A 22,011-nucleotide genomic window follows, 5' to 3' on the forward strand; every position below is an offset into this window, starting at 1 on the left:
AACAAAGTAGAATTATCCATCAATCACAATCCGGTGCAAATGCTATGTCGTTTACTAGGCTGCAGTTCCCCCGACGGGTGCCACTCCTCAAGGCCACCTTGAAGTGTCATTTGCAGTCACGGTTCTGGTTAAGAGAACTCGTCAAAGGTCTGCTCTGACACTACCGTGCGACAACACAGGCAGGATTTCTCTTTTGAGGATAGGGACAAAAGAAGAAGCTTAAGACGGTACGGAGGCCTGAAACCATCTCACAACACCGGAACTGCTCCATCCTTTCATACTCAACCTATCCTCGTCATTGTGCTCGTCAGTATTTCCTATCAGTTGAATTCAATTTCTATCCAAAATCTATAAAACTAAAGAATAAAGGGATCTGATAGATACTTTTCAGTTATTAATCTAAAATTAAAAATTTAGTCGATGCATCCTCTCACGTCCCAAAAGCCAGACTATTCTTTCATAAATTGTTATCAATATTCTATCACCATTCGATAATCACCACTCAATATGTTGATATCAATAATCACCATTCAGTAATCTAAAAGTGTCATCATTCTGTGTGGTTTGCGGCTTAAAAAAAATCGTACTAGGGCCTCTGTAGATACAACGCTCACTCTTTTCCCCTGTCTCATAAAAGAGTCTGACTAGTTTCTCCTGACATCATAAAGAACTTCTCCCTTCTCTAGAAAACATTTTTATGATCTTGAATAATTTGTCTCTAATTTTGCTACCACCTTATAACTGTACCTGAGGCATTGTCATTTTTTAATCCTTCTAGTTTTGTCTCTAACTCCTAGCAAAATAAATTTTCCCTCATTTCCTAATTGTCGGGAAATCCTAAATTCTCATCAATATGTATGATATATAACATAAACGATGACAGAAAGAAAATAAAATGACAAAAAATCGATATTTCAAAAGTTTTTAGTAGTTAACCTTTGACCATTCCGCACCAGCTTTTCAGGAAGTTGCTCACTCTCCCTGCATGTTGTACCTGCACTGAATTCCTAAGGCCTTATACAGCATTTCAGTTGATTAGTCACCACATGGTGTACCTATACTGAAATTCCTAACGTCTTGTTCGGCATTTTTAGGGGTTGCTCTACGGTTGGTGTACCTGTTGCACATTTTCTAGAGACCCTATGCGGGAAGGGATAGGCGGTGGCAAGCGATAAGACGAATACAGACAGGCTGTTACTTCACCCTATACAGACATTTAAAACAAATTTCCAGGCAAACTCTGCCCCTAAGACAGGCTAAGACATATTGTATTGCGCGTAGTTTTTCAAAACTGACAGAACTGTATTTATAACTACCCCCGTCTATAATTTTCTAGTCATCTCCCAGGAAACCACTTGATTACGAATTTTCTAGACGTCTCCCGTAGACCAGTTGCTTATGCCTCCCTTGTTTCTATGCCTCCCTTGTTTGTGACTTTGCAAAGCATCTCCTAGACTGTTGTTTACCAGCTGACACCTTGTATTTTAATCTCTCGCCTCACTGTCGAGAAATTAGTATCTGAGAAACTTTTAGGGTTGAGTTGCGCATGTCAGCTTTGATGGTGCATGCCAGGTGCATGTTACCACGCATGTCAGCATTTTCTTTTTCATTGGTGTGCAGATCAAAATTTATTGTCTGGGGCGTTGTTTTCTACAATACATCTACTCTTTTCTAAAGTAAACCCTAGGGGTATGGTAAAGTTAAACACTTTTATTGCTTAAAGTTATCCAAACAAGTAAAAAATATAAGAATAAAACTAATCATAAACACACACATTATGTAGATTCTCAGGGTTAATCGTATGTTCGTCTTACAAGGGTAAGGCAGGTATACATTTTCTACAATACAGCGTCATCTCATTTTTAGTCTGTCTTTTTGTAAAGTTAACAATACTTTTTTGTTCATATTATAGAATTCAACTGTTTGAATTTGTGTATTAGAACTAATGTCACATAAAAAATTCAATACTGAATCTTCACTTTTAGTAACAGCCACGTAAAAGTCTGTAGGCTCATAGTCGTAATTTCCATCATATTGACAGGCTCGTTTATTACACGCATTCGAACACATTCGTTTATTATTCCAACAGTTAAATATAGAACCATGGGTTTCTTTCCAGGGTTATTTAAACCCGCAAGGTAATCACTCTCTTAAAGGTAAACTGGAACTTTGCATACAGTTTCTCGATGTGAAAGCAGGGAAAATCTTATGCCAGTGTTCATACTTATCATAATAACAATTTGACCGTTAAAATCCTTTGAGTGGCAAACTTCATCAATACAAGAGTCACAACTCTTACTCACATTGTATAAGTCGTATGTAACTTACAAGGATTGCAAAAGTGTTGAAATTTTTCCTTTTTTCCCCGTTGATAAAGACTCTCGGACATGGAGTTGAAATATTCGGATTTTCTTATTAATTAATGTTTGCTCTTGGTTCTTTTTTTTAGTTTCCTTTTCACTGCTTTATTTAAATTAAACCCTTTTTCTCTCTTAAATGTGTCGTAAATGGAAAAGGAGTGGGGTCTAAGAAATTATCGACACCACAGCCATCCACTCCGCCCCACCGTTCCGCATCACCCCACCCGCGTAACGCTCGCCCCGTAGCACCCGCTAGTACAACGTGACTTTGGTGGTGAAATGGCCTTTTTTTTTAAGAAATAAGTGTGTGTTTCTTTAAGAAGCATACTTTTTACTTTTTTTTTAATTAATCTTTAGTCTTTTTATATAGGGATTTGTTATTAAGAATTCAGAAAAATTTAAATTGACCAAAAAATTTCAAAATAGGGCATTCAATTGTAAATAAAAATTTTTAAAAAGTCTTCAAACTTCAGAACAAGTACAAAAGGCCAATAGATAGCAGTAAAACAAAAAAGTTGTCTTAAATTATGTCTTCAATAAAGAAATTTAGGAGCTTCAATTTTATAATTTCAAATCATTTTAATTCTGCGGTTATAATCGGCCAAGAATTCTAGTCACTAGTCCACAGTTCAGAATGTTATTTTTGGTGTTTACGAGTTTCTGCGTAAATTTGCCTATAATATATTATGTAAAAGGTTTTTATATTGCGTACAATCGTGTTTTATGAGGATGAAAAGGGAAGGACAAATTCGTCAAAACATTAAAAGATAGACGGTTTATACATGGATCGTAAGATATAAAGAGAAGTTGGGAAAACCATAAAATATCAGGATGCATTCATCCCCTCTCCCTTCCCAGAAATGTGTCACCCTTCCCTTCCCAGTGTCAGTAAGGATACTTCATTCCTTAAAGAATTGACAAATAATTTGCTAAAACCGTACATTTTCCAGGTTTTACCACTATCACCATAGAACCATGCTACTATATCCCCATTTAATAATCAAGCTTGTCTATGCATATGAAATAAAATAGGTTTATGCAAAAGTTCTAAGCAATTTTTCTAGACAATTCTAAGAACTTAAATGAGTCTTAGGCAGAAAGAGACAAATGCGCATTTTTTTGGGGTGAGGAGGTCTGGGGGAGGGAAATTTTCCACGGGGAGAATTTCACATGGAGAGGAACTTTCAGGGGTTGAACTTTCCAGGGACAATTTTATAGATGGGGGGGGGGGGGGCAGAATTCCTGCCCGAAGTTCTTTTTTAATTTTAGATACGACTAAGTTTTACACATGGAAGTATTCCGGGGAATTGTGCGGGGGAAATTTTCAGTGGGGTTGGAATTGTATCGGGGATTTTTCCTATGGAGGAGAGGTATTTTCCGCGGGAAAAATTCTCCATTGGGGAACTTTCCGGATGAGAAATTTTCCGTGGGGGATTATTGGCAGGAAAAACTTTCCAGAGGAGGGAGGGGATTTCCGGGGGAAATTTTCTATGGAGGATTCTGGCATGATTGGAAAAACAATCGGAAAATAAATTGAAAAAAAAGTCTTTTGTCATATGAAAGTAGGCTAAGAAAAATTTTTCAAGCACAATTATGCACGGGAAATGTTTTTAGAGGAATTTTCAGCGAGGATGGAGTTACCCGGGGGTAATTTTGCGGAGAGTTGGATTTATGTGGAGAAACTATTCTTTGAGAAATTTTTCGTCTGCGGGGGGGGGTGGATGGAAGCGGGAAATGGATTTCTCGAAACTGTTTGAAAACGATCAGGTATTAAATATATAAAAAAAAGTTTCTTCAACTGTAAGTAAGGGGTATCGCTAGGACTTGAAAAAAACATAAATTATTTCGTACATGAAGGAAGCTATCTGCTCCTCAATACCTCGCTTTTTACGCTAAATTTTGATGTTTTGTCCCATTTCTTTAAAAAAAACTCCTGAAACACAAGGGCCCTTTAATTAGAATAATAAGCTTGTTTAAAGTACTAAGAACTTTAGCATGAAGAGCGACGGATTGAAGATGAGGCAGCCCCCTCATAACTTCTCTTCATTTGAATTCTTAAAGTTACTTCTTACTTTAAGCTGTAAAAAATTGTTTTTTTTAGTAGACCAAGAAGGAAATCTTTGAAATAACAGATGGTCTATGGTCAATCGGAATAAAACGAAAAGAAACATTCTGCATATGAGTCACCTACATTCAACAAGGCGTCATAATGGTCGAGAAAGGAATAATCTAAAACATAAGAGCTTTAAAAAAAAAAAAAAAAAAAAAAAAAAAATCTGAAATCAGAGATGAAAAAAGGAGATCACACCAAATATTCAAAAATTAAAAATGGTACACCGGAAGTGGAGGTTACTAACAACTGAATGAAGCACCTCTATGAGAACATAGAGGCTCTATATTTTCTATATTTCTTCTTCTTTGTCTATATTTTCTACTTCTTTGTCTAGCCAAGGAAGGCTAGTTCAGCTTCAGATCTCTTATGAAATTTATAAATTACCTCTCTTGGTGGGAGGGCTTCTATTGGTGGCTTTTGTGTTTCTGGTGGTGACAAACTCCATTCAAGTTTGGTTATGTCTCCAATGTTACAAGACCATCCTTGAAAAGCAAGACCACATGCATTTTCACTGTCAAATCTGCCATTTTCATACATGTATATAAAGTCAGGCTACAAAAGTAATAGAATCAATAATAAGTACAATCTAAATCTAATTTGAAACGATATGAGGTAGCAAAGTTTGAGAACAAAAGTTTTTAGTTTTTGCTAAGACTTCAGGAGATGAATCCCTTGTCTGAGATTTCCAACCAAAAAAATTGGCAATTTGGACGTTTATTTATCATAATACAAAATCCATCTTCTAACTACTTAATAATTGTGTTCCTATCACAATTTTATATTATAATTTACGTAGTACTATACAAAATGAACCTAAATTTCCATGAGGTAAAATTGTAACTGGAATTTTATCTTCTTCTTTTTTAGTTTAAATGTCTACTTTAAGTCTTTAAGTAGTCTACTTATCACCGCAAGGAATTGTAGAACAATATTTGGATGAATATATTTGACCAAGAAAGCAATTATGAAAATAAAATAAAACTCATTTTGAAATATGAAAATAAAAAACTGATTTCAAATTAAGTTAAAATAGAACAAAATTAAAAATGAAAGCAAAAAGTAAAAGCATCCAACTTATTGAATTAAAAAAAAACAACTGAAAAATTCAATTAACTACTACATCACAAGGGGTATAAATGGTGGGATGTAAATGAGGGGGGAGGGGGATGTATTGATTTTTTTCTTCTAAAAAGAACATAAAAAATTGTATTTTTCAAAATATAGGCGGTAATAGCCCAACCCTGCCCTTATAATTAGCACCCCTGTACCTCAAAACATCTATTGGTGACTGAATGTCATTTCTTTTTAAATTAGTTTCTTTTTTCATGTTAAATGGCTACCATTGACAGAAAGACAACTTGAAATTTTTTTTGAATGCATATGTTTGACCAGGAAAGTAAAAATGAATATAGAATGAAAGTATAGTGAAAATATAATGAAAGTATAATGAAAATATAGAGTGTCGAAAAATGAAGGTAAACATAAAGAAAGAAAAACGAGCAAAAATGGGGTTTTTATAGGTCAAATGAAAATACTGAAAAAACAAAGCGAATATTTCGAGAGGACAAACGCCTGTCTTCTTCAGCGCGAAACGAAACAATGTATCCAAGGAAAGTGCCGAAAAGAAAAAAAAGAAGAAAAAACAACAAAAAAAAAACGCGGAAAGTCAATGTGAAAAGAACCAAAAAACCAAAGACAAAATCTGCTTTCCTTGGATACATTGTTTCGTTTCGCGCTGAAGAAGAGAGGCGTTTGTCCTCTCGAAATATTCGCTTTGTTTTTTCAGTATTTTCATTTGGCCTATAAAAACCCCATTTTTGCAAGAAATGCATTAATTAAAATCCGAAATCAAATGACATAGTTCTCCAACTTATTTAATTGCTGGTTCGTTTTGTTTTTTGAGTGAATGAATTGTTTCCTTTTCTTTGTCAGTTGTTCGCTAGTATCCGTTGATGGCAGTTCATATTTTTTTTTTGGATTTTGTGCAAATCGCGGATATTGGCGAATAACTTGCTTTTATGGTTGTTAGGTATTTGGTTTTAATTCTTTTAATTTTTGGCTTTTATTGAATTTTATTCATCTTTTAAGTTTTTGGTTTTTTCTTTGTTTTTTTGGTTCTTTTCACATTGACTTTCCGCGTTTGTTTTTTGTTGTTTTTTTTTTCTTTGGCACTTTCCTTGGATAAATTGTCTCGTTTCACGCTGAAGAAGAGAGGCGTTTGTCCTCTCGAAACATTCGCTTTGTTTTTTCAGTATTTTCATTTGGTCTTTAAAAACCCCATTTTTGTTCGTTTTTTCTGTCTTTATGTGATGTCAGGCCACTGTGGTTTAAGAAAGTATCTTAATGAAAGTAAAAAAGTAATTTCAAGTTAAATTAAAGTAAAATTGAGTAGAAGTTAAAAGCAGCAAACGCAATACATAAAAAAAATTACTGAAAAATTCAATTAGCCACTACGTCACAAGGAACGCTAATTAACGGTTTTTTTCGGAGGGGAAGTTAATTTTTTTTATATTTTTCCTAAAATTAAGATATTAAAAATGGTATTTTTTAAAAACCCGGGGGGAGGTAACTGCCCAGTCCCTTCACCTAATTGGAACTCCTGTATCTCACGACGTTGAGTGGTAACTAAACTGACAACTAAAACGACTAAATAATGTAAAATTTCTAATTCAGCTGTATCTAAATTCTTTAATGCTCGGATATTCAGAACGTTAAAACCACAAATAATTATTTGACCAGATAAATAAAGTAAATACAACTTAAAAACAACTTGAGTGACATTAAGATACTTTTTGTATGAAGACCTATTTTGGCCTATCAATAGTTGAATAAAAGGAAAAAGTGAAAAAAAAGAACACACGCTATAAATATCATTGAAGTAGGTTTCAGCTGATTGGGGGGGGGGAAGGGAATATCTTGCATAGAAAAAAATACGCATTGCTTTAAAAAATCCTGGAGGTAGTTGAATTTACAAAATTGACAAAATTCTTGGATGAGAGAAACCAAAGTGATGAACTAAAATTAGTTTTTGGGTTAATGCTCATTGCTATGGTGATTACCCATGAATTATTCAAAATCACCAATAAGCGCTTGCAACTTTGTGAATATTGTATAACATCAGCAATCGAGTTTAGAAAATATTAAGGATATTTGCCATAGTTTTGAGCCCTGTGCAGAACATACGACAATACAAACACAGTGTCAATTTTTAATGTCAGTCAAGCCGCTATATCAGGATTCTTATCCCGCCTGTTTGGATGGAGTAATTTTTGTTTTGATGGACTAAACTAATATTTGATCGACATTCATTACTTGTCCAAAAAATGTGGTTTTCCAGTAATTTTTGTTTTGATAGACTTAACTATTATTTAATCGTCATTCATTACTGATCCAAAAAATTTGATTTTCCAGTAATTTTTGTTTTGATAGACCAAACTAATATTTGATCGACATTCATTACTGGTCTAAAAAATGTGATGTGCTCCTTTTCCAGAGAAAAAAAAAATATCAATTGAATTATTAGAACTGATTGAATTTATATAATACTCAGTTCCCCTTTGCAAAAATACAAAATAATATTTCAAAACTAAGTAACGTGATATCCCCTTAGTTTAAACAGGTTTCAGCAATGAGAGAAAAGAAAGCTGCTGCACTGGTTTTGATAGTTGGGCTGATGCTCATCTCTGACGAATGATTACCTACGGATTCAACGTACCGCATACGACCAACGCACCGCATGAATACGATCAGAATCATTATCCATAATGAAGTGCATATATTTAATTTTGATATCTATGAAAATCTACGAAGCTTACATAGTTATTGTTAGGTATAAAGCTCGCAAGTTGTACCTTTTTTTCTAGCCGTTTCTTCTTTTTTCTCTCTTTTTAACCGTCTTGAATTTTAACAGACTATTTATTTGTAATTAGTTTGTTTAACGGTTTTTAACTGTGTAGAACGTTTTGTGTGATCGCAGAAACAATTGTTTCAGTGTATTCTCATTGTTTAAAGGTCATTTTTAACTTTATTTAATTCATGTATATTCTCTAGCATGTCTTTTAGCATACTGAAACAGTTATTCAATAAGCCAAATCTAGAAGGCACTTATAGATGATTGGTAATATCTTTTAAATCCCTGTGTTAACGGTTGTTGGTAAGGATTCTTCTGAGAAAAAGTACAAAAGGCATAAGCAGTCTTTGCTTAAATTCAAACAAAATCGATGAAGATGTATTGTTTTATATATTTATTTTGATTTGATGCAGGACCGTTAACATTTGTGATTCACTAGAGCATATGACATAAATAATAGACACGTTTAACTTACTATTGCTTCCGCGACAACGCCTCGACAAATTGTCTCTGAAATCAAATTTAGACCAACACAAATACTAACAATGCCATCTATGATTTCAGCTTCAGTTGCATTCTAAAAAAGGAGAAATGCGCAATTAAATGGGGTAATCTAGATTTTAAACAAAAATTTTAGTTAGACAAAAATTTTAAATGTGTTTTGAAAATCTGTAAAGTGAGGAGTAATTGCCATTTGAAGCTGATACAGAAATTGTTTTATTAATCCTAATGGCAAAACTTTATTGCGAAAAGAAATTTGTCGAAAATTCAAATAAAGCTTGAAACCCCTTGAAAAAGGTCTCAGGTTGAAATGAAAACGGCTAAATAAGAATCACCATAGCCTATAACCTATTGATGAAAATTACAGGAACAATTGCAGCAACAATCTCCAGCAGAAAGGAAAATAATTTTTTTCGCTTAGAGAGCAGTGATTTGTCTTCTTTTTTCTTCGCCGAGAAGTGGGGCACAGAAACATCATACAGATGAAAGTAGAAAAAAATAATATAAAAAGGATGTGGTTTTTGACCAATCATGTTTACAGAGTGCATCTTGCTGAACACTCAAATTGGTAGAAACCATCCCTTAAAAGTGGCACTAATGGCACCATGCAAGAAAAAGACACACAAGGGTAACAAGCCCCCCAAATTTTCTTCTTGAAATTTGAAAAGGTACAGCACGATCCTGGCATAAACAATTTATTTATATATCCCCCCCCCCGTCCCTGACCTCAAAAATATCTATCTAATATTGCTGAGAAATTGATCATTCCTTATGAATTCTTCACAATTGATGTTTCCTTGAACATAACCCATTGAATTTTGTTTTTCCTCTTACGTTTTAACCGAGTAAAACCCATGGTCAGTTAGTTGCACAGTTTTTTTTTGAATTATTCTTGCAATTCTGTTTTGTTGATTCTCATATTTTAGTTACTTTTTCTGTTTACTTTTTCCATTAATATTTCGGCACTTGTTTAAGCGTTCTCCCCCCCTCAAAACTATTTCTGCGGTTTCTTTTCTAAGAAATAAAATATTCAAAACAAATTCAGTATAATTGTTAAACCTTTAAATCTAAACAGAAGATTGTTAATATTCTTAACCCTTAACCCCCTTAACATGTCTTAACCCAGTACAATCCGTAGTTTTGCGTGATAAATTGAAACAAGCTTTCCGAAAAAGAAGTATTTCAAAGAAAAGTAAAGATCCATATTAAACTTAAGACCAGAAGAAACATATTCCTATTATAATTCAAAACAACTAGAAATTACTGTTAAAGAATAATTGAACTAATACAACTAATACAACTAAACTAATACAAAAAAGGTACTAATACAAAATAACAGGTACTAATGCAAATGACAAAATAAATCTTAAAAAGAGTAAAACTTAAATTGACTATTCAAATCAAACTTAAAACGATCAAAAATTACCATAAACAACAGTTTGGCTATTGCCTCCTTCCCTAACTGTAAAAGTCTAAGCCCTGCTATGTCATTTGCGCTTTTATTGAGGTACATGTCTCTTGAACAGTCCTTGATAGAACTAATAAGATTCAACTTAATTTTTCATATATAATTATATTAATTGCTGAAAGCTCAGCAGTTCAAGGTTTTATTTCACTGTAATTTTTTTTAATGCTGTAAGCACAATACAAATTATTTGTAATATAATTCGGTTTGCTTCTGGTCTCTATGCCTTCCAACATTCCTCTAAAGTTTTGATTTAACAACCTTAGCCGCTCCTTAGATATTGCTGTTATATCCTTTTAAAAACCCTTCTAAATATAGTGTGATTTGATTTTGTTTGCCATACCCCTTGATTTTTTTTTCCAAAGTTTCACCTTAATGTTCTTAGCCGCTTTGGAGACTTAGGATTAAAGATACAACCAGCTTTCCTTAATAACCAGCTTGTATATAAACAATGGGCAACTTATATAATTTATAACTCCTGCCCCAGGGGCTTTGGCGGTTAAGTTCCGGAGGTATAGTTATTTGACTTTTTGACCATTTTGAACAAGATTGCTATTTCAAGATTTTGGTCAGACATTTTTGGGGGTAAGGCAGTTAAAAAGAGAATGGGAAGGGGACTGTGTGCACTTTGACCACTTTTTAACATTTTCCTCTACATGCTCTGAAAGTTTAAGCTCGATATTTTCACCTTTTCTTGTGATACTGTAGGTTCTCCTTTTTAAAAACAGGATGAATCCTGTTCAAGTATCCTTCGGTTTAGTTTCACATGCCCCTAAACATTCCCCGAGGTTTCACCTTAATGCCCTTAGCCTTTTCGAACACATTTAAAAGCAAAAATTCCTCCTTTTTCCTAATGATAAATCCTTCGCGTAAAAAAGGGCAAATTGCGTGATTTACAATCATTACCGTGGGCTTTGTGGCGGGCATTACATTCTTGGAGGTATAGTTACTAGACATTTTGACTGTTCTGAACATAATTGTTTTTTCAAAGTTTTTATTTGTGATGAGGGGAGGGATCATCTAAAAGGACAAATTGAGCTGGTTACCCTACGATAGCTCTTCAACATCTCTTGTAATTTTAAACTTAACACCTTCTGCCGTTCCTTATATACTGAGGATGCGTCCTTTTGACAGCACATACTGAGTGTGTTTTATTGTGTTCAACATCCCTCTTCAAAGCATTTGGGGTTAGTTAATTCCCATAGGCATACTTAGGTATTTGAGTTTTTAACTATTTTGAACAAGATGTCCATTTCAAAATTTTGACCAAATATTTTTGGAGTGACTGCAACTAAAAAGCCACGGGAAGGAGCAGTCGGACCTCCGACAAATTTTCAACATCCCTTCCCCCCAACATGTTATTGAAGTTTCAAGACAATACCCTCAGCCGTTCTTAAAATATTGCAGATCCTCTGTTTTGATGAACTGGATGCACATAGTGCCTATACCCCTCAAGGTTCTCCAAGGTTTCACCTTAATGCTCTTAGTCATTTCGGATCACCCAGAATCAAATATTTCCCTTTTTCCTAACGATAAATCCTGCATATAAGCAATAGGCAAACTGCATAATTTACAATCCTTGTCCCGGGGCTATGGGGGTATGGTATTCCTAAGAGTATAACTATTAGACCTTTCGATTACCTTGAAATTTTCAATTTAATACCCTCAGCCGTCCTTTGGATATTACTGATATTCTCTTTTCACAACCAGCAAGCACATAGAGTGTTTTGATTGTATTAGGCATCCCAAGACCCATGGATCAGTATGTCCTCTTTTCCAATACAAATCCTTATATGTTAATAAGGAGCAAATTGCATAAACTTATACCCTTGCTCGGAGACTGGGTGGATGTTTGTCAACCCTGGAGTTATTTGCCATAGTTATTTGACCTTTGAACATTTTGTAACAAATGGCTGTTTCAAAATTTTGATCTTATAGATTTGGGGAAATGCAGCTTTGGGAGGGGGGCTGGTTGCCCTTTGATCACAATGATTCTTAACGAAGACACTAAGACTTTCGATTTCCAATCAAAGTTTATAAGACCAGCCCTTACAAAAGCCTCATATGTTAACTATAGCCAACCTGCATAACTTAGAGCCATTGCCCTGGGGGCCTTGCCCCTCAAGCTTCCCTCAATGCCCTCTTTTCTCCAAATGTATCTGATAAAAATTTTTAGATAGCCATTTTGTTCTAAATTGCCCAAAGGTTAAATACCTAGGCCTCCGGGGGTGAAACTCTCTCCCCCCCCCTCACCCTTTACGCCATTTTCCCGCAAATGTATCCGATCAAAATATGAGAAAGCTCTTTTGTTCAAATTTGTCCAAAACAAATAATTATGCTTGTTGCCCTCCGATAATTTTTGACTCTTTAAAAGGGTACTAGAATGTCCTATTTGCAATCGAACGAGCCCCCTCCAAAGTTTATACGACCACCCCTTCCATATGAAGTGCCTCTGGGAAAAAATAATTATAAATAAATAGTAATAAAACATTGAAGCCTTCAGTCATGATTCATTCCCCGAACGAGTAACACCTTAGGCGCTTCGTGCCTGCGGTAGTTTTGGCTGAAGAGTAAAATAGCTTGTGAGATTAATGTTTTGAATTGATGAAAGAAAATTTTTTGGTGTGTGATTATTGCTTTGAACTGAAGAATTGCATGGAGTAAAAGAGGATTGGATTTTAGTCATTATAAACAGAGCCTTTGATTACCGACGTTGGAAAAGGTGTTTGCCGTGCCAAACGGCTAAAAGCACTGCACGCTAGCAACATTGTGGATAAACAATCGTTGCCGGCTGAGGTAAGACTATTTATTTGTCCATTTTTTAATTGCTGCTTATTCATGGGGCGAAATAAAAGAAACCGTAAAGAAGTCTCATTCGAAGAGGATCAAAATGATTATTCGTCATCTTCACCTAAGGATGGAGAAACTTTGTCAATTTCGACGCTGGCTCGGAGCTTTTCTGAAATTCTAACTATAGTGAAAGACAATGGAAAAATGCTTGACGGTATCACGGACCAGTTCAAATCTCTGGAAACCCGGGTCAAATCGCTTGAGGAAGCTCTATCTGGCCAATCGCAGCAATTTTCGACAATCCAGACCCATGTGGCGGCTACTGAGAATGAAATAATAAATGTAAAATCAGAGATTAGTGTTGTTACATCTGAGTCAGTGTTTCTCCGTGAAGAAAATAATCAGTTGAAAAATCGGTTAATGCATTGCGAGTATAGAATGAATGAGAAAAATATAGTGGTTTGGAATGTACCTTGCGTTGATAAAGAGGAAGCTAAAGCGATTTTCAAAACTGTTTGTGAAGAAGGACTAGGTGTAAACGAGACCCCAGAATTTGCTGTTACAGAAGTAAAAAAAGGACGTAGATATTTTAAAGTTACTGTTCGGTCTAAAGAATAAAAAATAACGATTCTGAAACAGAGTAAAAAACTTAAAGGAAAGACTGTTTGCGGTCATAAAGATATTTATCTTAGTGATGATGCTCGGACGGCAGTGAGAGATATTAGAAAACGGCTGATTGAAAAAAGATCAAAGCTTGCTGATTGTGGTATTCAAGCATGGGTAACAAAATCGGTTCCACCTCTCCTTTGTTTTGATCGGCCAATTGGCCTGCGTGTTTCTTTCTCCGTGAATGACGTGATTCCTGAATTGTCAGTGCCGATAAATCCTCGAGGTGGGCCTATGCAATGCTAGGCGGGTTGTCATATTTATATTTATATTAATTATTTTAGTTTAATATGGTTTTGAGTTATTATTTTGTTGCGTTTTTTTCTTCTTTGTTTTTTTTTTGTGGTAGCATATTGGTATGAAGTAATGTTGTCTCGTGTTTTTTTTTATTCTTTTTTTTTAAAAAAAATATGTTGTGGATGGAATAAAGTAAAAAAATAAAATGAGAAAAAAGTATTAATGGTGTATAATGTATTGCGCGGTTTGGAGCGTACCGGGTTGTGTTTGGAGTTCTTATGGATTGGTCTTGGCTTTCAGTGATACTAGGCCTGGAAACAGTAGTAGTGTTTTTGGATTTTATGAAGATATTTATGTTTCTTTTTTTTGTTTAGGATTGAAGTGTGGAAGCGATGATACCAACTCAACGAATGATGAAAATGATAAGTGTAAGTTAACTGAACCTTTTCCTTCTCATATCCGTCACAAAATGATTTTTGATAATGGTTAATTTAGAGTGGAATAGGTTGAAGGGGCTGGAGAATGATTTACTCAGGATTGAAGATATTGGGGGTGGGGTACTCCATCGTGAATTTGATAGTAATGGTATTGGTGAGGAATATTTGAATGCCCGTTATAAGTTCCTTCAGGATTTGAATAATGATTATGACCCGAGTGATTTTTCGGTTTTTCAATTAAATTGCCAAGGTATTAGTACTTCTTTTCAGTACCTGGAGCAAATTCTGCAGACTCAAGGTTTACAGGTTTTGGCCCTGACTGAGACATGGTTGAAGTCTCATACGTCATCCCTATTAGATGTTCCTAATTACCAACTGGTTTTAAAAAACAGGGAACTGCACCAACATGGAGGTTTAGCGGCATATATCAAGAGTGATTTTAATGTCTTGCCGATGCCTTGCCTTACTAAACATAAAGAAATGGTGTTTGAGTCGATGGTTGTGAAAGTATCTAAGCAAAATTTTAAATGTATTCTTGCTATTATTTATCGACCTCCGTCTAGTAGCCTCGTTGAATTTCTGAGTCTGTTAGAAGAACAACTGGACCTGTTGAGTGGAACAAGACAGCCGTGTTTTGTGTGTGGTGACTTCAATATTAATTTGAAAAGTCTACATTCTAGTCAGAGAGTTAAGGAGTTTCTGGATGTGATGCTTAGCTACGGGCTGAAGCTTACTATAAATATCTGTACAAGAATTACTGAGAATTCTGCGTCAATATTGGATAACATATTTGTATATACTGAATATAAGTCACCTGTTGTTGTGGTTAATAGTGTTTCAGATCATTTTGGAGTAACGATTACAGTACCACACGTCCTAAAGTTGAATAAGGGACCTCGTTGTAATGTCCTTAGGCCTATTATTGATTCTGAGGTTGTTGCCCATTTTAAATTAGAAGTTGATAAGACTGAATTCAATTTTTTACAAGAGGAATATGATATCAATCGGAAATTTGAAAAATGGTACGAGACATTAACAGGTATACTTCAGAAATTTGTTAAACCTAAAAGAGTTTACAAATATGAATCAGCAAAGAAACCATAGATTACTAAGAGTCTACTCTTAAGCATGAGAAGGCGAAACCATTTATAATAGGAATTGATCCAAAATAAAGGGACAACTACGAGGGATGATTATAAAGCATATAATAACATGCTAAATTGTCTCCTTCGGAAAGCTAAAACGGATTATTTTGCTTTAAAGTTTAAAGAAGCTGAGGGAAATCCAGGCAAGACTTGGAAACTTATAAAGTCTGTAACGAACCCTAGTCGGTCTCCCTCGGAGCTTTCGGACAGTGTGAGTTGCAATTCAGTTTGTGAGCATTTCTCTAATGTGGGCCTTAATGTAGGATCCAGTATCCCAGTCCTGGCTGAGGATGGCGATTTTACACAATTCCTGCCTGATAAGAGCGAAGTATCTGCTTATTTAAAGCCGGTTAAATTAAGTGAGTTGTGTGAAGTGGTTAAAAATATGAAAAACAGTGCAGCAGGATCGGATCTCATGACTGTGAAAGCTTTCCGTGTTATTTATCCTATTGTTTCTAGTCAGTTGGTGATGCTAATAAATGAGTGTTTTAAGTCAGGTATTTTCCCCGATTGTCTGAAGATTGCGAAAGTGAAACCACTTTTTAAAGGGGGTGATAGTGGGAATTTAGATAATTATAGGCCCATTTCGCTTCTTCTTGTTATTTCTAGAATAATAGAGAGACTAATAAATGTAAGAATGGTTAATTTCCTAGAATCTAGGTCTTTTTTTCGATCTAGTCAGTTTGGATTTAGGAAAGGAATGTCAACTGAGCAAGCAGTGATCTTCTTGACGACATTTGTTAATGATCATTTAGATCGTGGTCTTAAAGTGGCATCTGTTTTCCTTGACATAATGAAAGCATTTGATTGTGTGGATTATGAAATTTTAGTAAAGAAGTTAGATAATTGTGGTATCCGTGGAAAATTTTTGGAACTTGTTAGATCATTCCTGAGTGAACGTATGCAGATTGTTCAAATCGAAAGTGAGACCTTTAGCCCGCAGAGAGTCAAGGCTGGCGTTCCTCAAGGGTCAGTTTTGGGACCTCTTTTATTTTTTATTTATATAAATGATATTTACCGGTGCATTGAAGATATAAATATTTCGGATAAAGAGGATCACGGTAACAGAATTATAATTCCTAGTTTTAATGACGATACACATTTTACAGTTGCAGCGAGGATAGAAAGTTAACTTCTACTAGTTCTGAAAAAAGGATTGGAACAAAAAGAAAAATTTATGAGGGTTAATAAACTTAGATTAAACCATAAGAAAAAGTCATTTTGTGATTTACGGGAGAAGCTTAAATTACTATCGCTGGATAGAGAAACTAGAACTTGATGGGAATGCTATAGAATGTGTCAGAGCAGTGAAGTTTCTTGGAGTGATAGTTGATGAGTGCTTGAGTTTCAAAGACCATATTAATCAAATTTCAGCTAGAGTTTCCCGAAATTTGGGAATGATAAGGAAGCTAAAGCGTACTTTCCCTAGACCGGTTCTCAGAATGCTTTATTTCTCCCTTATTCATCCGTATTTGATTTATTGTATATTGGCCTTCAACGTTTGTGGGTCATTTATCGCAGATTGGAGTATTACAGAATAAAGCTGCAAGAGTAATTACTGGAGATGATAAGCATTCCTCGGTTAGAGCAAGGTATGCTGAACTACATATTGTTCCACTATTTGGATTGATTAAGTTTTATAATGCTCTTTTTATGTTTAAACATCAGAATAAAATGCTACCAATTTGCTTTCAAGATCTTTTTCTGCCTGTTTCTAGTTTTCATTCTTATAGTTTAAGACTTTCGAATGAATTCAGACTACCTAAGCCTGTGACAACTAGGTCAATGTTTTGTATCCGCCATGTTAGCCCTCGTGCTTGGAATAGGCTACCAGAAGGGATAAAGAAGGTGACGGATGTTTCTGAATTTAGAAGTATGTTAAAAGAACATTGTTATAGGGTATATGAGAGTGAGTGAGTCAGTTCTCCGGTCTCTTTTGCCTTTAGTTTGCTAATGTTTTTTTTTTGTGTGTGTGTTTGGTTGATGGATTGAGAAGGACAAGGATTAATATGTGAATATTGAGAATTGATGAGATATTATTGAGTAGGGGTGGTATAGTCGCTTATTAGTTATTTTTATGTGATAGGTTTGTTTTTTGTTGTTTTCATTATTATTTTTTTTTTTTTTTTTTGTTATTTTTTTTTTTTTTTTTTTTTTTTTTTTTTTTAGGCCTAGATGGGTTAGTGATCTCCTTTACAAGCTTAGCTTCTGGATTTTGTTATTTTTGGTTGATGAATAAACCCTTATTTATTTAAAAAAAAAAAAATGGCCTTTACTATAGGCAACGCTATAGCGTTGCCTCTGATTACTGAGTTGTAGAGTTATCCTTGTAGCTCTGAACCTTTTAGCGCCATTTCTGCAAGTAAAATTTTCTTGGTACCGTCTTATACCTTATGGAACTATGATTTGTAATTTTTCTGAAAAATTTTCTGCTATTTTATTTGTAGTCTTCATAGAAAAGAAGCCTCAATGGCCGTTTTTGGGAAAATCAGGATTCAAGGTAGTCTAATATATGGACTATTTCTAACGTGGTTTTCTAAGAAAAAATAAATTAGATACTGATTAGTAGGAATAAAATTGATTAGGTCTGGTGTAGAAACAACGTACAAATATATCCTTTGAATTTCGGGGCTCTCATGTTTAAGCGTTTTGGGAATAAACATGGACCTAGAAAATTTAGTTTATGTTCTTGAAATAAAATATTTTCTATTACAATTTTTTTAATTTATCAATGCTAGAATAGGGTCATATTTTAGACAATTTAAATTGTCTTTCTTATTTATTTATGCAAAATTAAAACTACATTTATTGTTGGCTAAGTAAACATTCACTTACATTCTCCATACTGTTAACAAATAGGGTAACTGCAGCGTTGCAAGCTGTGCAGAACACAATTCCTTTGTCATCAGTATTGACTTCTTGTTTTGAATATCCATGGCTTTTTGAGAACTTTAGGCGGTCCAGGAAATTGCTAAAAAGTTCAAATTTTATTACAAAAATATTCGGTTGAAATAGTACATAAGGTCTCCATTACCCCATATAGAGAAAAAAGGGTACAAAGCGTACTTAAATTTCAGGTAATTTAACTTTTGACAAAACATGTGAAAAAATTTAGGAATTTATTTTTAAACAAAGTTCACCAAGATGTCCAGTTTCTAAGATATAAAAGAGGTTGTAACTTGCATTGTATTTGCTTTTTATTAGTGACTCCCCCCCCCCCTCCCAAAGAAAAAAATCGCAACTTTATAATAAATCTTAATAGGAGTAGCACTTTTATAGGCACTACCCCCTGTTACTGCCAAGGTAAGCGTATTTTGGTCCAAAAAGGATTATCAACGAGCTTTGAGTTGAACATGGATTTTCATTTTTGATTATTTTATTTCTTCTTTCCTAAACGAGTATCTGCATAAATAAAATCACTCCATTAAAATGTAAGATGTAATAGAGGCCAGCACTCGTCATTTAACATTGTAAAGCCTTTGCACAGGAGAAACTGGCTACAGCTGGCCTTTTGGGAACGTTCGCATGTGCAGTTGTAGCTTAAGGTTGATTCGAAGTGACGACGTTAATTTGTTAATAGTAAATAAACCTAGCAAACATAGAGTGATGGATAATTTTGATTCGGAAAGTGAAGCAATGCAATAAACAGAAGCAAATGCAGAGGCCTTATCCACTTCTGGGCCATCAAAGACTCCAAAACATATATAAAATGATTTTGGGTGTAATTTGATAAATTTTGTAGTAGATGTTTCAAATATTTTTTTTTCTTCTCACATCTGTGAATGAGAGACTAGGTTTTCAATCAGAATTTTCGTACTTTATAATACAACAGTGTATCACAGTTTTAACCTGGTTTTATAACAATTATAGCACGATATCACAATTTAATTGTGATATGATATGATATCAAAATTTGAACACTATTGAATGCTTGAAATTATAGTGGAAAGCGTAAGATTTTTGTAATGATCGTCTTGAACCTTCATTATTTTCAGAAAAAGCGTATCGGCTCATGAAAATCACGTGACCTGTCCACTGTTTTATTTATAAACACTTTTAATCGTTTGTTCTAACCATTACAATTGGCAGAAAAAATATAACTGAAAAAATATGGGGTTCAAGTAATCTAGGCAATTAGTTAGTTTTAGCAGCAAACTTAGTAAGTAAAAGTTTGGTAAGTTAGTTTTAGTAGCCCAAGTAAAAGGATAGGGCTATAGCTATTATTATAACATCAATTATTTAAAATCATTCATTATAAAATCAATTGCTATTATTGTTTAACCTTATTGAGTATGTTATTGTATTCCAAAACTGGCAGGATCAATAAAAGATGCTAGGGAATATAGGGGTGGTGTTATTGATCTTAAAAGTAAAGATCCCCATCTTGTAGCGTTTAGGGTTAATTTAAAGCTGTAATTTCGTAACTTTAACTACCTTCTTGGAAGCTATGACGTTGTTAGACTCCAGGATGGTAATTCTAGAGAAAATTTCCATGAGCAGCTGAATACTAAACTGGAGAGTTTAAAATTTGGCCATGTAGAAAATGCGTAGAATAATTTTAGGAAAATAATTTGTGAAGCTGTTGATGATATCTTAGGGAGGAAATATAGGACCGCCGCTAGGAATATTACTGAAAATACTTTATATTTCATGGAGAGGTGAAAGGGCTTGTACAAGAATTATCTGAGTGATAGATTATATGAAAACAAATGGAATGTAATGAAAGCGGAGAAAGCATTAAAATATGAACTCAGTAGGTGTTAAGTGGAGGTTCTGGATAAAATTGCCGAGGATCTGGAAGATGAAGCTAAACATTATAATAGTAAAATGTTGTAACGAAATTCTAATAGCTTGAGAGTGAATAGTCAGTATCGACTTAAAATAAAGATTATAAAAAGGCACATTTTGAGAATTTTCTAAACCGGAATAGGGTTACAGACAAGATATACAGGAAAATGAACAAGCTTGTGACACCTTGGATCTGAAGGAAGATTTATTTTGTGAGGAAGAATTAGTGACAACACTAAAAGGATTAAAAAATAATAAGACCCTAGGTGCTGATAGTTTAGTAAGTGAGTTTCTTAGATATAGTGGTTATAAATTTAGAAATAAGTTACTGAAGATTATGAATATTAGTTTTGAAAAAGGGGAATTTTAGTAAAACCCTAATTAAACCCTGTATAAGAAATGTGATAATTGTGAGTGCGGTAATTATAGAGGCATTACCCTGGAATCTGTAGGTAGCAAATTACTTAGTATAAAGGATACTTTTTAGACTTAGAGATGCTGCAAACAAAGTTTTAAAATAAGAAGAGGGCGGTTTTAGGAAGGGTAGAGGATGTGTCGACAAAATTTTTACTCTTACGTTTATAATTGAGAAGTGCCTGAGTCATCAAACACCTTTAGTCCTCAGTCTTATAGATTATGAGCAACTGTTGGATTTAGCTGATAGAAAAGCTTTAGCGAATGTCTTATCTTTGTGTGGTATATTAGACAAATACATTAAAGTGATTAGTGCTACATACGAGAATGACACTTCTGCGGCTAAGGTAGGAAATGAGGATAGTAGCTGGTTTCTTATTAATTTCGCTTTCAATTAACCAGGGTTGCGTTCAATCCTCACTTGTATGGATCATTCCTGATGGACTTTGTCTTGAGGAGTACAGGAAAGGCAATGGGAGAACACGGAATTAAATGGGGAAGAAAAACATTCCTGGACTTAGATAATTCTGGTGATTTAAGCATCATACATGAAAGTGTGAGGAAAATGAATGAACTCTTAGAGGCTTTGCGAGTTCAGGGTCCTAGAAGAGGTTTGGTGTTGTTTTCTTATACCATACTGCCGTTCTATGACGAACAAATAAACTTTCAAATGGGAATGAATCCATTTATTTAGACATCGAAGAAATAGGCACAAAAGTCCAGATATTTCGATCACATATACAGTGACCGTCTTCAGTAGAAACACTAAAATAATAAAATAAAACTAGCATTTTTATACACAACAAAATAAATAACTTTTGAGTCATTCACAAAATAATGAACTTCTGGATTATTCACTAGATGATTTTCAGAGAGAGTACATTAACAAAGTTCCTTCAAAATCTTGATGCAAATTTTCTTCTTTAATCCTGCTCAAATGTAAAACAAATTTCCAATGCAGGTGGCAAAGCCTTCCGTGTCTTCTAATTGCAAACCAAATTTTAAGTTTATAGTTGTTTACTGGGTTGGTCTTAATTCCCCATATATACGACGTATTTTTGACGTAACACCTTTAATTAGGTGTTGTTTCCTTAGACCAAACTGCCGTTCTACTAAGAAAAAAACAAAAATTTCAAATGGGGATAAATTCATTTATTTTGACAGTGAAAAATACAGGTACAAAAGTATCTGCATTTTTCGTACTTGTTGGCGTCAGGCGGCTTGGTGCTGCAGTGAGTTGCTACT

General features: G+C 34.4%; 1 protein-coding gene across 1 annotated transcript in view; it reads right to left on the reverse strand.

Annotated features, from left to right (window-relative positions):
- The window catches only part of LOC148945588 (sphingomyelin phosphodiesterase-like), a 262,982-nt gene that overhangs the window by 140,873 nt on the left and 100,098 nt on the right, over positions 1 to 22,011 (reverse strand). Inside the window, exons 3-5 of the mRNA XM_089098860.1 lie at positions 18,400 to 18,535; positions 8,799 to 8,900; positions 4,858 to 5,025 (exon numbers count right to left, since the gene is read on the reverse strand). Of these exons, the coding sequence (XP_088954986.1) occupies positions 4,858 to 5,025; positions 8,799 to 8,900; positions 18,400 to 18,535 (406 nt within the window). The remainder of the gene's footprint in view (positions 1 to 4,857; positions 5,026 to 8,798; positions 8,901 to 18,399; positions 18,536 to 22,011) is intronic.

Source organism: Artemia sp. Qi Xiang Cuo, chromosome 13, assembly GCF_049724085.1.
Source record: "Artemia sp. Qi Xiang Cuo chromosome 13, ASM4972408v1, whole genome shotgun sequence".
In the NCBI taxonomy this organism is placed as follows: domain Eukaryota; kingdom Metazoa; phylum Arthropoda; class Branchiopoda; order Anostraca; family Artemiidae; genus Artemia; species Artemia sp. Qi Xiang Cuo.